General features: G+C 49.8%; 1 protein-coding gene and 1 long non-coding RNA gene across 10 annotated transcripts; one reads left to right on the top strand and one right to left on the bottom strand.

The window, feature by feature from the left end:
- Window positions 1-259: 259 nt before the first annotated feature.
- On the bottom strand, window positions 260-9,235 carry LOC143437551 (uncharacterized). 9 transcript variants are annotated; one of them, XM_076922388.1, is made up of 7 exons: window positions 8,469-8,600; window positions 5,976-6,483; window positions 5,687-5,764; window positions 4,678-4,722; window positions 4,212-4,296; window positions 936-1,021; window positions 260-565 (listed from the first exon to the last, which is right to left on the bottom strand). In XM_076922388.1, exons 2-7 carry the CDS (start codon window positions 6,036-6,038, stop codon window positions 344-346), a joined length of 579 nt encoding a protein of 192 aa, XP_076778503.1. In that variant the 5' UTR covers window positions 6,039-6,483; window positions 8,469-8,600; the 3' UTR covers window positions 260-343. The 9 variants fall into 9 exon arrangements, 3 of the variants coding, with proteins under 3 accessions (XP_076778503.1, XP_076778504.1, XP_076778505.1); XM_076922389.1 differs by having other exon boundaries at window positions 260-539; XM_076922390.1 differs by having other exon boundaries at window positions 263-609.
- LOC143437552 (uncharacterized) lies at window positions 8,502-13,958 on the top strand. The gene is made up of 4 exons (XR_013106966.1): window positions 8,502-8,587; window positions 9,249-9,335; window positions 11,877-12,013; window positions 13,459-13,958. It is a non-coding gene; the product is annotated as an uncharacterized LOC143437552 (long non-coding RNA).
- The last annotated feature ends 720 nt before the right edge of the window (window positions 13,959-14,678 follow it).

Below are 14,678 nucleotides of genomic sequence, written 5' to 3'. Positions count from 1 at the left end.
GCCGGGAGATGTAATTTTATTACATTGGTTCAAGTGACTGAAGCTCAGAAACTGAAGTAAGTGGGGTAAGAACCCACAGCTGAAGGGGAGGCTGTGGTCAAGCTGCTGGGCCTGATTGGTCCTCAGGCTCTAGGGGATGGTACCATCGCTGTCCTGCCCACATCCAACACACAGCCTGGCGTTTAGTGTGCACCTCACAAATATTTATCAAACCGATTTTTTTTTTAAGTATCAGTTTTTCTGATCCTCAAACTAAAAAAAAAAAAAAATCTCCACTTATAAACATATATGTCAGAGGGCAACTATTCATATACTCAAGATGTCTTTATTTTATAAAAAGGTTTTACATCAGGGCTCCTTTAAATAGAAACACCCCCCCCCCAACACATTTAAAAATATGAGTCCATTTATAGCTTGGAACCATGCGTCTTCCCGATGTCCTCAGTTGAGTAAAGGGAGTGGGCTTGCTCCGTATTTCCTCCATGTTTCCCCACAGGAGCAACTGAGCACCTGGCAGGTAGCAGTTTCTCTGTGGAGAGCTGGGGTTCAGGATCAGACCATCAGCCTAATAGAAGGGGGGAAAACAGCCTACAGCTTCCCAGCTTGAGCCTGGTTCAAGACAACAAAGAAAAGAGTGCACCATCTTCACTCCAGGTCAGCTAAGTAGAGAGTCTTCCTTAAAGGAGGGCAATGTGAACAGGGCTTTGTGAGATGAGTAGGAGTTCAGCAGTTGGCAATTCCCTGAGTATCAAACAGTCTTCCCAAGATGGGGTGCACGTGTACAGATTTAATAGTTACTGGGCTCCTGGAGTGGTGAGTGCAGATACGCAGGGATCTGTTTTTTATGCACGCGTGACTTAGTTACCATCCTGTTGCTGTGATATAACACCACAAACAAGGTGACTTTATAGAAGGAAGGCTTTATTTAGACTTACAGGTCCAGACGGATCAGAGGCCATCACTGTCAGAGCAGGCAAGGTTAGAGGCAGGCAGGCCTGGTGGCTGGAGCTCAACTCCTGAACTGGAAGCAGGAAGCAGAGAGATGAAACTGGGAAAGGTGTGGGCTTTTGAAACCTCAAAGCCTTTGCCTCCAGTGATACTTCCTCCAGAAATGTCACACATCCTGAGCCTCTCAAACCAGGGCCACCAACTGAAGACCAAGTACTCAAAAATCCAAGATTATGTGGGCCACTGTCTTAGTCAGAGAAGAGACACTATAGCCATGGAAACTCTTATAAAGAAAAACATTACCTGGGGGCTGGCTTACAGTTTCAGAGGTCTAGTCCAGCATGCTGAAATGTCAGCAGACACTGCAGCAGAAACTAAGAGTTACATCCTAACCTCTAGGGAGGGGGAAGGGGAGGGGGAGGGGAGGGAAGGGGAAGGGGGAGGAGGAGGGGGAGGGGGAGGGGGGGAGGGAGAGGGACTGATTCTGGGTTTGGCATAGGCGTTTGAAATCTCAAAGCCCACCCTTGGTAATATACTTCTTCCAACAAGGCCACACTTCAGTCTTTGTTTCTTTGTTTCTTTCTTTCCTTCCTTCTTTCTGTTTCCTTCCTTCTTTCTTTCTTCCTTCCTTTCTTTTAGATTTATTCATTTATTATGTATATAAGTGCCCTGTCTGCTTGTACACCTCCATACCAGAAGAGGGCAACAGATCCCTGTATAGATGGTTATGAGCCACCATGCGGTGGTAGGGAATTGAACACAGGACCAGTAGAAGAACAGTCAGTGCTCTTAACCTCTGAGCCATCTCTCCAGCCCAAGGCCACACTTCTTAATCCTTCTAATCCTTTCAAATATTGCCACTCCCTGGCTTCTAAGCATTCTAGTGTATGAGCCCAGGGCGGTGGGGCATTCTTATTCAAACCACCACTCAGACCCAAAGCCTTTCTGCCCACTTTCATGCTGTCTTGGTTGGTACCTAAAACATTATCAAGGATAGCAGAATGTTGTCTACATATTAGGAAACTGAGGCATGGATTCAGAAAGACTGTAAGCTGCAGACAGCAGGTACAAAAATGCCAAGATAAAAAACTCAGCCCAGGTCTTTCCTTCTCCTTCTTTTAGAGATTATCTACCACACCTTAAAAGAAGTTAGCAGCCCTGGTACCCCAATTTACAGGCAGCTCCTGAAGCAACAAGACCAGAGACCATTCACGCTGGTCACGGAGCCCATCACAGACAGGGTTCACTAGGCCAGCCAATCCTTGTTCATCCATCTGTTTTATTGAACAAGTTCCATGCTCCCTCCTACCCTCTCACTTCCTCTACACACACACACACACACACACACACACACACACACACACACATACTTGCCTGTTAAATGACCAGGCTGGTCCCCACTGCTCCATTCACTGTGACATCTTCTATAGGTGCCTTCTCACTACAGCTTTGTTGGTTTGCTCTAGTTCCACCCCCACCCCAACCCTCACTGAGAACAATCTCTGGGTCATAGAGCAGGCACCCTGTAAAGCCTGAGAGAAAAACAGATGACCTGTTTTACGAGAGAGAGAGAGAGAGAGACAGAGAGAGAGACAGAGAGACAGAGAGACAGAGAGAGACAGAGAGAGAGAGAGACAGAGAGACAGAGAGAGACAGACAGAGAGAGAGAGAGAGAGAGAGAGAGAGAGAGAGAGAGAGAGAGAGGCAGCTGGGATCACAGCTCAGCTGGTAGATTGTTTGTCTGTCATACACAAAGCCCAAGTTTGGGTCCCAGCATTGCACAGACTCAGAGTGGGTGGCACAGCACTTGAGAGGTAGAATCAGGATGATCAGAAGTTTAAGGCTATCCTCCATGCACTGGGAGTTTGAAGCTAGCCTGGGTTTTGTCAAAAACAAATAAACAAAGAACTAAATAGCCAAACAAGAAGATGATGATGAAGAAAAAGAAGTAAGAAGAGAAGGAGAAAGGGAAGAGGAAGAGAAAGTGGTAGAGGAAGAAGAAGAGGAGGAGGAGGAAGAGGAGGAAGATGAAGAAGAGGAAGAGGAGGAAGAGGAAGAAGAGGAGGAAGAGGAAGAAGAGGAAGAGGAGGAAGAGGAGGAAGAAGAGGAGGAGGAAGAGGAAGAAGAGGAGGAGAAAGAGGAGGAGGAGGAAGGTCAGGATTCAAAAATGAACCTAAGCTGGGCCAGTCCCTTTCTCTCAAGGTCTCTTCCCTACAGTGTCCACACCTGGGTCCTTTCACCACCTGAGAAAGCCCAAGTAGCATTGTCCAGTTTCCTGAGGGGAAGGCTGCTGGTTGAGGGGCTGAGACACACAGAGTTCTGGTTTCAGGCAGACGCAGGTCACGTCTACCTTCTCTCCTTAACTGGAAGTCAGACTGAGGCCCACAGAGACAGCTGAGAATATAGGAGGAGTGGTTGTCTCTAGAGACCAGGGTTAGCATATGGGAGAAGAGAGAGATTTCGAGGACTGACCACAGGGCACGAGGCCTCTGTTGTGAGCAGCAGCCATTCTCACACCTGTGAGAACCCTGTGAAGCACTCAGAGGCCTGTCCCAGAGAGAGGTGTAGGGAACTGCAAGTCATCACAAGGTAGGAAGCCAGGTTCTGCCATGAAGCAGTGTCCCTTCCTCTTGAAGTCTGAGAGCAACCTTTCTCAAACTGTCTCAAGCCTTGAAGGTCAGTCCAAGCAGCCAATCCATGTTCCTGTGTATGCCATGGAGCAAGGCCAGCAGATGATATAGAGCCTCCAAGACTAACTCCTCCACAACAGCCCACAGCCTAGGACAAGACCGTAATCTCAAGGTCCTGACAAGTCCTGCAGTCACAAGCTTTGCAGATTTGTTCCGGGTGCGGAGGCAGCAGAAATGTCATTATTACCCAGGGACTGCCCCATACCTGTCCTGAAGTGCCCCTGTCCTGGTTTGTATATGCTTGGCCCAGGGAGTGGCACTATTAGAAGGTGTGGCCTTGTTAGAGTAGGTATGTCACTGTGGGTGTGGGCTTTAAGACCCTCATCCTAGCTGCCTGGAAGCCAGTCTTCTCCTAGCAGCCTTCAGATAAAGATGTAGAACTCTCAGCTCCTCTTGCACCATGCCTGCCTGGATGCTGCCATGCTCCGGCCTTGATGATAATGGACTGAACCTCTGAACCTGTAAGCCATCCCCAATTAAATGTCCTTATAAGAGTTGCTTTGGTCATGGTGTCTGCTCACAGCAGTAACACCCTAACTGAGACAGCCCCACTCCTCCCTCATCCACTCATACCCCATCTTTTCCTCCACTGCTCTTTCTTGTTGCTGTGTCTGTTTGTCACAGTGCACATTTCTTTCTGGTCTCGTGGCCTTTCCCCCTAGAAGAGTAGCATCAGACTACTGGAGAGGGGATGTTGTACCAACCGCCGGGTTTCTGGGTGCCTAAAAATTAATTGCTAGGAAAAGGGAGAGGCAGAAAAGAGGAAAGAAGGAAGGGAGAGGGGAGAGGGAGGAGAAGAGGAGGGGGAGGAGGAGGGGAGGAGGAAGGGGAATGGAGGGGGAGGGGAGGACTCTGGAACTATCATCCCATAGATAATGGCTACATGGATGGGAAGATGATGGACCAGAGGGAGGGGGAGAAATATGACTAGGAAGTGAGGGAGAGAAGGGAGACATGAAAGATGAAATGGGGCAGAGGGGTGGATGGGCCAGTTCTGGTTTCTTCTCAGGTAGATGGAACCACACTGGTTTCTTCTTACCACAAAACAGCTGATGCAATGGCTCCTGTGGAGAGACTCCCAGGCCTGTAGGTGGAAACCAAGGAGACAAAGGTGAGAAGACATCTGCCCAGCGCTGGTTTAGAAAACAGAGGACTGTCCCCTGGGCCTGCCAGTGAGACACAGGTTTGGGTTCCTCAGCAGCCAGATGATACAGGATGCCAGGCCAGGACAAAGGAGCATGGTAGGCAGTGTGGTGGCCTCCGTGTAGGTGGTAGTGTGTGGCTTCATTGTCTCTTTGTGGATAAGGAGCCTTAGCTCGGAGGGGAAGAGCATTTCACATCCTCATGACTTGTCTTTCCCATTCTGCCCCAACAGAGCAGAACCCTCTTGATCTGGAGAGATCTGGAAAAGGGTCTCCACGGTGGTTCTGATTCATCTTCAACCGTACAGCCGTAAGGCAGGCAGAAGGGGAGATTGGGTGACTGGTGAGGTTACTATGACCACATAGAAAGTGTCCCCTGGTCCTTTGTTCCAGTCTCTTTCCTGCCTGGGCAGCAATGGCTCGGTTCTCTCCTATAGCCTTGGCAGCAGTCACTTTACGGGGACCCCTCTCGTAAAGTCACATGGTCTGTATGTACCCATCCCCTCCCCTCAGAAGGCATTAAAGGGTTTTCCAGAGTCACGGAAGGACTTTGCATGTCTCTCTTTCTTTTCCAGTGTCCCAAAACTCTCCTCAGCTCCTCAGCTCCTCAGCTCCTCAGCCCCTCCCCTACCCAAGACAAGACTCCTGGCCTAAGCAGACTCTGTTCCTTCTAAGAGAATTATTACCTCCTAATTTGGAATTAGAGGATGCCAAGGCCCAGGAAATGTCACCCTGAGGACTGGGAAACTGGCCTCTGGCTGACAGAGAAGTGCAGGAAGGACCCAGAAGGTTCTGGAGGATGAGGCAAAGAGGGCCAGGAGGAGCGGGGAGGCCTGGTGGCCCCCCCCCTCTCTCTCTCTCTCTCTCACACACACACACACACACACACACACACACACCCCTCACCTGTCTATAATCGGTGGGGTTTGTCTTCACTTCACCAGACATTGGCGCAGACAAGTGTGGGAAACTGAAGTGTGAGCCCTAAGAAGAGGAGGTGGACCTGGCGTGGGTGGGGAGGCAGAGAGGGAGGATTACAGAGAGGAGGAGAGAGGGGTGGAGAGGCAGGAGGATGTGGAGATGGAGAGAGATGGGCCTGGGCTGGGGGCACAGAGTTACAGCCAGCCAGCTAGGAGGGAGGGCGTGGGGGCTGTGGTCCCCCAAGTCCCCTGGAATGAGGGAGGGTTTATCTCACCAGGAACAGCAGTTCAGCCACTGATCTAATCAAATTATTCAGCATTAAAAACTGCCAAGACATTCCAGGACTTCAGCTCCCGGAGCCCCAGCTGGGATCAAATGCTAACCAAGTCGCTGCGATATTTATTCCCACTGTCAGCTGCTGGTTGCTTGTTTTCCGAGAACTGCATACTAATCTAAGGGCCTGGGAGGGATGGGGATAAGGGTGAGGAGCTGTCTGGAAGGAAGGCAAGCAGGTAGGCAGGACAGATGCTCCTAGAACCGGGCACAGTGGCCCTAACTGCCCATCAAATGTTCCTCCCCAAACTGTCCCCAGACCACAGTCCTTCCATTTCAAGCCCTTTTCAGAGCAGTTAGCAGAGGCTTCGAGCTGAGACACTTATCTTGGAAGTCCAGGTAAGTGGCTTGTCCTGTCTGAAGTCTTATTTTATCCCCTGTAACGTGGGGTCCACTGGTCGTGGGTTCGACAAAAGGAAAAGGTGGCAGGAGTGGCTTTGTAGGGCCTCCTGGGGAGACACAGAGAGCAGGCCTGGCTGTGTGACATTGCCAAAGCTACTTACCCTCTCTGTGTCTCAGTTTCTACTTCCATTAAGGATTCGGGAGGTGGGGGTGGGGGGTAAGGGAAGGATTGTGGGAGGGGGTGCAGTGAATGGGATGTAAAGTGAATAAGTAAAAAAAATAAATTTAATTAAAAAAAAAAAAAAGCAGCAGGGATGATAAGAGTCAAGCCCATGGGGTGACTGTCTCCTGGTTTAAAAAAAAAAAAAATCAATGTACAAAGGATCAGAGTGAGATCCCAGTCTGCATCAGGATCACTCCCTGTGTAACAGCAAGGAGTGGGGTGTTGGACAGAACGGTGCACGTGACATTCAGCAAGGAAGCTGGTGACTGGTGACAGGGCAGAAGATGAACCGAGTCTGTCCTGTCAGTGGGTGAAGATGTCGGGTACAGGGATCCCCCTGAGGGGTCTCTGTAGCCACACGCTGAGGGGAGCATCCTGGCGAGCTCCGGTTCACAGGCCATTCTTGCCCTCAGAACCGCAGCAGCCAAGCACAGCGACTTGCAAGCCTTCTGGACTCCTGTCTCTCCACAACTCCCTGAAGGTCACGGCACCCAGGGAAGACTAATTAATTTCCTTTGTTTTTCAGAGTTTCATTTTTTTTTAAATTACAGACTCCCTCCTCTCTAATAAATACTCAACAATTAAAGCGGGTTTTTTTTTTTCCACACAAAGTGTGACTTCAACATTTCAATGTCCCCCCTCCCCCTGTGCGCCCCCCTCCCTCCCCTCACCTTCATTGCCATAAACAGATTTGGGGAAAACTGCTTTTGACGCCCCAGCTGCCATTAGCCACTTAAAATCCCGTAATTATCATCCTATCATGGGCCTGTTAACGAGCAGTAAAAATAAGGCCATTGAATATGGTAATTTATTCGTAAATTAGCCTAATGAGAATGGGTTTCAGACTGTTTACTCGCTGTGGCCTGCACAGGGCAGAGACAGCCACAGGAACCGTGCCTGCTTGAGTGGAGGGGTCCTCCCGCCAGCGTCTCAGGGTGACATTGATGACTGTCCCCTGATTCCATGCAATCCTGCCCACCCCAGCTGAACATTAGTGAGGCCTGAGAGCCAAAGCCTAGGGCAGGGCTGGGTCTTACACCTTTCTAAGCTGGGGCGACTTGGATGTGGCACATGGTGGGGCCTCCTGTTCAGCTTAAATGGGGCTTCCAGAGCCAGCCAATGGGGTTGCCGTATGGAATGATCAGAACACCGCTCACCTATAGCACGGGGCTATGCATATTACCATGGTCTCCAGGGTGAATGATCCAACCTCAGACCCTTTGGTGCACAGCACGCCCCTGCTGAATCTTAGAGTGTGGCCTTATTCAAACCAGAGTCTTTGCCAATGTGATTACGTAGGATGAGGTCATGCTGGTGGGGTGAGCCCCCAGTCTCACAATTAGGAAGACAGGAGGACACAGATTAAGGAGGAGAGAAGAGACCAGGGCTCCAAGGCTTACAGCTCCCCTGTGGAGGCAGAGATGGGCCAGGAAACCACAAGCCAGGAGAGGCTGCAGGAGGCGGGACCGGTACACACAGCCGCTCAGCTGCATGTGCTGTGTCCCTTTCTTCACAGGAGCTCTAGGTTCCCGTTGCTGTGCTAAACACCAAGAACAGTAGAAACTTGAGGGATGGAAGGGTTTATCTGGCTTACAGTTCACCATGAGAAGCCAGGGCAGGGACCTGGAGGCAGAAGCTGATGCAGGGGCTGTGGAGGGATGCTGCTTACTGACTTGCTCCCCATGGTTCACGCGGCCTGTTTACACAAACCACCTTCCCAGGGGTGGCCCCACCCACAATGGTCTGAGTCCTCTCCCATCAATCATTATATAAAAAAAGAAGGAAGGAAGGAAGGAAGGAAGGAAGGAAGGAAGGAAGGAAGGAAGGAAGGAGAGAAAGAAAGAAAGAAAGTTAGTTCTTCACACTTACCCACAGACCAAGCTGATAATTTGACACAGACATTTCCTTCTTCACGAAGACTCTGACTTGTATCGAGCAGAAAATGTCTAACCGGAACAGAGTGGGATACAAACCCTCTCAGCTCTTAGGTAAGATGGCCTTTGAAATCTTCTGTGGGTCTCTCTCTTTTCTCCACCTTTGTCTCCTGCTTTACAGCTTCTCTGACTGGATTCCAGCTCCTCTTAGGTGCCAGGCATCACCCTTTCCACAAGGCGGCCACAGCCCCAACCCTTCCGCTTTCACCAAAAGAGGAAGCATGCTTTGAGACACCCCGTGATTCTTTCTGAGGTCACACAGACCCAAGCAGTGGGACTAACTTAGACTTAAGTTCTGATTCCCTTTCCAGAATGTTCTCTTCCACCCAAGATGACAATAAAGAAATCAACTCAAGCACCGTGGCTGGGGGCAGGGGGTATCCTTGGTAACCTATCTTGCCCTGGGGTGTCCTAGACTGTGAAAGACAAGATGACCCTTTCCTTTGGTTTCACTTACTCTTCGGAGGGTAGATTCAAGAAAGAGCTAGAAACTGAAGAAGACCCAGACCACGCCCCCAAACCCACCCAGACCACGCCCCTAAACCCACCCAGCCACGCCCCTAAACCCACAGCCTGAGCTCTGTACATTCAGGTCCAGCTCCACAGGTCATACTCTTGAGAAGTTTACAGCCTCTGCCCATGGTGGTCTCTCCTCTCACAGCCACGCTGCCTAGTTGCAGATATCCAGGTTGTTTTTTCTTCTGCCCTGACACAGACAGGTGGTGACGTGGTTTCCAACTGACTTTCAAGCAAACAGATTTCCAAGCACGCTTGAAGAAGGCAGTAAATGAGAAGCCACAGGGTGAGTCTCTGACTGTGGATTTAGTCACAGGATTCCCATCCTGACATGAGTTCTCTGTAAGTGTATATATGACATGATGCTCTTCTGGAAGCCTTAAGGCTTAGTGAAGGGAACTGAGCATCTATCTGCTCGATGCACACAAGACAGGCTGGTTGGGCAGGTCAGGAGGCAGATGTGAAACCTGTGGGAGCCAGTTACAGAACATGCCAGGAGAGCTAGCTGTGGGGACACACAGAAGAACAAATGCTGGTGATCCCCCAGGTGAGAGAGCCTGGGTGAGCAGAGCCCGGGTGATCAAGCCCAGGTAGGCAGAGCCTGGGCAGGCAGAACCCAGTTGAGCAGATCCCAGGTGGGCAGAGCACAGATGGGTCTCTAGTCCACTGAGCCCCACAGAGCACCCAGGTAAGACGACAAATATTGCTGCTGGCCACAGTTTCTCTTGATGAACTACATACACTAAGCATGCCTCTGTGATGAGATTCAGAGGTGAAGGCTCGGTGAGTAGGAGCATTTGCTGTACAAGCATGAGTTCAAATCCTCAGCCCTCGTGTGAAAACTGGACATGGTTGCACGTATTTATAAACCCTGTATTAGGAAGCAGAGAAGAGTCCCGGGACTCACTGGACACTAGCCTGGCCAAAATAGGAAGCTTCGGGTTCAGAGAAATCCTGCCTTAAGGGATTAATGATACAGAACACATGTCACCCTCCTCTGACCTCTATATGCATGTTCAGTGCATGCAGTCACATGAACACACATACACACTCATACACACACAAGCACACATATGCTTATACACACATATACATATAAAAACACACAAATTCACATGCATGCACATACACAAACACACACACAAATACACATGCATGCACACACATGTATACACACACGTGCACACATGCATACACACATGCACACACAAACATACACATGCACACACACATTTATACACACACAAGTACACAGATATATACACACAAACACATACACACATATACACACATACATACACAAATACACAGGCATATACACAGATACACATATGTGCACACATGCATACATACAGAAACACACACACATGAATATACAAACATACACATTTATACACACAAATACACACATATACACACATGCACACACATATACACATGTACACACACATACATACACACATACACACACAAATACACACACATATACACAGAAACACACATGTGCACACTTGTATATATACACATGCACACACACACACCATGACGAAGGCTATGATGGTATTTTTTTTTTTTTTGTCAACTTGACTGTCATCTGAGAGGAAGGACCCTCAGTCGAGGAATTGCCTCCATCAGATTTGACATGTCAGCATTTGGTCTCAGCCCACTGTGACTGGTGCAACTCCTGGGCTGGTGGTCCTGGATGGTATAAGAAAGCAGGCTGAGTGAGCCAATATGGCTTCTGCTTCAGTCCCTGCCTCCAGGTTCCTGCCCTGACTCCCTTCCATGATGGACTGTGATCAGGATACGTAAACTAAGTAAACCCTTTCCTCCCCAAATTGCTTATGGTCGTGATGTTTATCAAAGCCACAGGAAGGCAAACAAGGATGGTGGCCAACCTGGGTGCGTTGGCACATATCCGTGCCTGTAGCAGGAAAATTACAAGTTCTAGGCCAGCCTGGGCTACATATGAGACCTTGTTTTAAAACAATCCAGACCAAGCCTAAGCAGACAGACTGTGCTCCCTGCATCAGGGTCCTGAAGGAAGGCCTGGAGATGGGAGCCTCTGTGACTTCTATTGATGTCTAGAAGCACAAGATGCAGCCCCAGCAAGCTTTTAACACACTTGAGGCTGTTCCTTGTTATAAATGTGTGTTCCCAGGCCCCATGTCTGGGCTGGATGGCTTGTTCTGTACAGTCTCAAGCCTTCAGGATCACAGGGAGTTGGGAGCTGCTGAGGTAGTGAGGGAGCAACATTGATTCAGTCTTCTAAACCCTGCAACCCTGTGGTCTGTCACCGGAATGTCCTCAGTACTGAGACAACCACTGGGCTCCACAGGCAGGTTAGAGGTGACCTCTGCCCAGGTGTTAAGAAAGGGTTCAACCATGTGTTGCCATCACAGCCCTGGTTTCTCTTTCCTCTGCTTGTACTAAGCATTGCTAAGAATTTGAATGCATTTCCTCACCCATCAGAAAGTCGGTCAGCAAACGGCATGAGGCAGCTCTGTACTAGACTGGGGATGCAGAGGGTCATGCCTCCTGCTGCAGTGTGGATGAAAGAGCTCCAGAGGCCTACATGTTAAAGATTTGGTTCTCTGGGACCTCTGTGGGAGCACTGGGTCTTTTAGAAGTGGGGTCTTCTGTGAGGTGGTGAGGACTGAACCTGGAGCCTCCTGTGTAAGTAGCAAGTGCTCTACCTGTGAGCAACACCCAATGTCAGCCCCTTCCTTCCTTCCTTCTTTCCTTCCTTCCTTCCTTCCTTCCTTCCTTCCTTCCTTCCTTCCTTTTGTTTTTGTTTGATTGTTTTGTTGTTGTTGTTTTGAGACAGGGTTTCCCCATATCCCTGGCTATCCTGAAATTCACTCTGGAGAAGCAGGCTGGCCTTGAACAGAGATTCACCTGCCTCAGCTCCCGAGGGCTGGATGAATGAAAAAAGAAATAAAAAAGGAGAACTGCTGTTGTCAGGTACGGTGGAGGAGAGGGTTTATTGTAGACACTAGAGCTAGAGGCTGACACATCTGGAAGAGTCCAGAATAAACATGGCCAAACGCTGGACCACATGAGGAGAGGGGAGAGGGGAGAGGGGGGGAGGGGGGAGGGGGGAGGGGGGAGGGGAGAGGGGAGAGGGGAGAGGGGAGAGGGGAGAGGGGAGAGGGAGAGGGGAGAGGGGAGAGGGGAGAGGGGAGAGGGGAGAGGGGAGAGGGGAGAGGGGAGAGGGGAGAGGGGAGAGGGGAGAGGGGAGAGGGGAGAGGGGAGAGGGGAGAGGGGAGAGGGGAGAGGGGAGAGGGGAGAGGGGAGAGGGGAGAGGGGAGAGGGGAGAGGGGAGGGGGAGAGGGGAGAGGGGAGAGGGGAGGGCCTGGAGACCAGGAGATCAAGAGGACAAAAATGTAGAAGCTTAAAGGGGTCTGCATGCCCAAAATGTCTGAATTATGCACGGAAGAGCGGCTGGGGGAAGGATAGCCTAGCCTCTGAGCTAGAAAGTTCAGGGTAGGAGGTAGGGGTACCCCAGCAAGGAGGATTCTGGGAGAGGTAGGGACTGAGAGATGCTGGGAGAACCTGGTAGCCAGAGTCTGCTTTGATATGTTAAATAGGCAATTCAGTTTGTCATTTGTCCCAGGCTTGAGACCTAAGACTGGGACCAAAGGCATTTGCTATTACTGCCTAGCAATAATAATTATTATTACTGTTGTTGTTGTTGATGTTAATTGTTGTTGTTGTTTTGAGACAGGGTCATAGCATATAGATAGTCCCAGCTGGCTTTAAACTTGCAGTTCTCCCTTGCCCTCATAAGTGCTGGAACTACAGGCCTCCACTGTCAGGCTAGCCTGTTGAAGGTCTTTAGGCAACTGAGGGCGTAGCCTCCAAAATGGTTGTGGGACCCAGACTCTTTCTGTTTGCTTCCCGCTGAAGGGAGTAGTCTGCTCTGCAACGTGCTGCCTGCCGCAGTGTCCTGGCTGCTACCAATTCAGAACAATGGGGCCTGTCGCTACCAACTAGATCCTACAGAACGGTGCCAAAGTAGACCTTCCTTCTTTATGAGTTGGTTGTCTCTGGTATTTTGGTATAGTAATGTGAAACTGATACAGACCGCTCATCTCCTAGATATAAACAGAAGGACAAGAAAGGAAAAATGCAAGGATCTCAGATAGAATCTTGTTGAGAACACACTACAGCAAGGGGTTTCTAAACCTCCCCATATCCGGGTTCTAGCTCATACCCTTCTCTTCACAGAGGCAAAACAAAAACATAACAAAACAAACAAACAAACAAACAAACAAAAAACACATAAGCAGTCAAGACCAAGACTCTGTCTCCAACAGCCTGGACTTACTCGTGTCTCTTGCCTTTGTTAAATGGACGGCCTGAGCAGGTAACCTGATTTCTCTTTGTTTCCACCTCTTAATCTACAGAAGGATGATTTGAACAGTACAGCTACCTTCTTGGCCTCTCCGGCAATTAAATGGCAAAGGATTCTGAGGAAAATCTGACACATACTGCTATTACCACAGGGAAGTGGTCTATAAGAAGGGGCCTATAACCCAGACCCCTAGTGAGGCAAGGATATCCTTTTCTGTGACAGATGCAAGAAGAGACAGAGGTTTGCAAGAATGAGTGGCTGACTACCTCAGAAGGAATCAAAGGACATGAACGTTCTGATTTTGCCTTTAACCACTTTCCGTCTTGTTTTCCTTGCTCTGAAACACCTCCTAACACTGAAGACAAGAACTTCCCCCCCCCCCCCCAACCACCATCACCCCTGCCCCATTCCTGAGCCTGGCGGGGGCGGGGATGAGATTCTTCTCATTGGGCAAGCAAGTTTGCTGGGCAATTGTGAGCCCCTGCGTTCCCATCCTCATCGTCACATAAAGATCTGGACATGGCCATGTGTGCCTGTTTCTCCAGCATGACTAATTCCAGGAGATCTCTGGTCTCATCTAAATAAAGGATAACACATTCAGCCTTCTTAGCATTTCAAACTGCAAAATACTGAAACTTCCTCAAATCCACAGGCCACCTCAGTCCGAAAAGAGGTCTTCCCTGTTCTACTCCCTCCACTTCCTGTCTGAACAGGAAGTGACCGCTTCCTAGCTCCTAGGCCATGTAGCCAAGGCTCTGGACCAAAAAATCTTTGCCTCAGCAGAGGATCGGGTATAAAATTTCATTCCGGTTTCACACCCAGTGACTGAGGACCACCTATGAGCAATGAGTGATGTCAGAATCTACCCTCAGTGCAGGTGTCAACAGGAAGGAGACCCAGCCAGAAACTAGGCTGGGATTCAACCGCTGAGACGCAGTGGCGCCTCTGCCTCCTGGCATTCCTCACCATGGGTGAGCTCAGTCTCATCTGTTCCCAGCCACAGTGGGCTAAGACTCAACTTCAACAAGGGAGTGGCTTGGTCCTCATGACTCCTGTTCCTACCATTGGGCTGGGCTGGGCTGTTTATGTCCTTGTGCTAGTGAGGCTGACTGCTGGTGAGGTGCAGCTGCCCTACACGGCTGGCTCCCATGAGCCTCTTCTGCTGTCCTTCACTTTATCACCCCCCTGGAAATAGAAAGTCTGACCAGAGCCAGTTTCTCTTCATGGTACACACCTCTAGGACACAGGGATGGCCACATCCCTTCTGGGTAC

This window comes from Arvicanthis niloticus, chromosome 24 (genome assembly GCF_011762505.2).
Source record: "Arvicanthis niloticus isolate mArvNil1 chromosome 24, mArvNil1.pat.X, whole genome shotgun sequence".
Taxonomy (NCBI): domain Eukaryota; kingdom Metazoa; phylum Chordata; class Mammalia; order Rodentia; family Muridae; genus Arvicanthis; species Arvicanthis niloticus.
Note: the sequence above shows the minus strand (reverse complement) of the source record. Positions and strands in the feature narration are given on the sequence as shown.

Bases quoted from the DNA above. Each gene is read 5' to 3' on its own strand.
- LOC143437551 (XM_076922388.1), bottom strand. From the start codon at position 6,038: ATGTCTTGGCAGTTTTTAATGCTGAATAATTTGATTAGATCAGTGGCT. The intron at 5,765-5,975 runs GTGAGATAAACC...TCCTCTTCTTAG, and splicing joins TGGCTGAACTGCTGTTCCTG to GGCTCACACTTCAGTTTCCC. The intron at 1,022-4,211 runs GTATGAGTGGAT...TCCTGCTTCCAG, and splicing joins GCAGTGGAGGAAAAGATGGG to TTCAGGAGTTGAGCTCCAGC.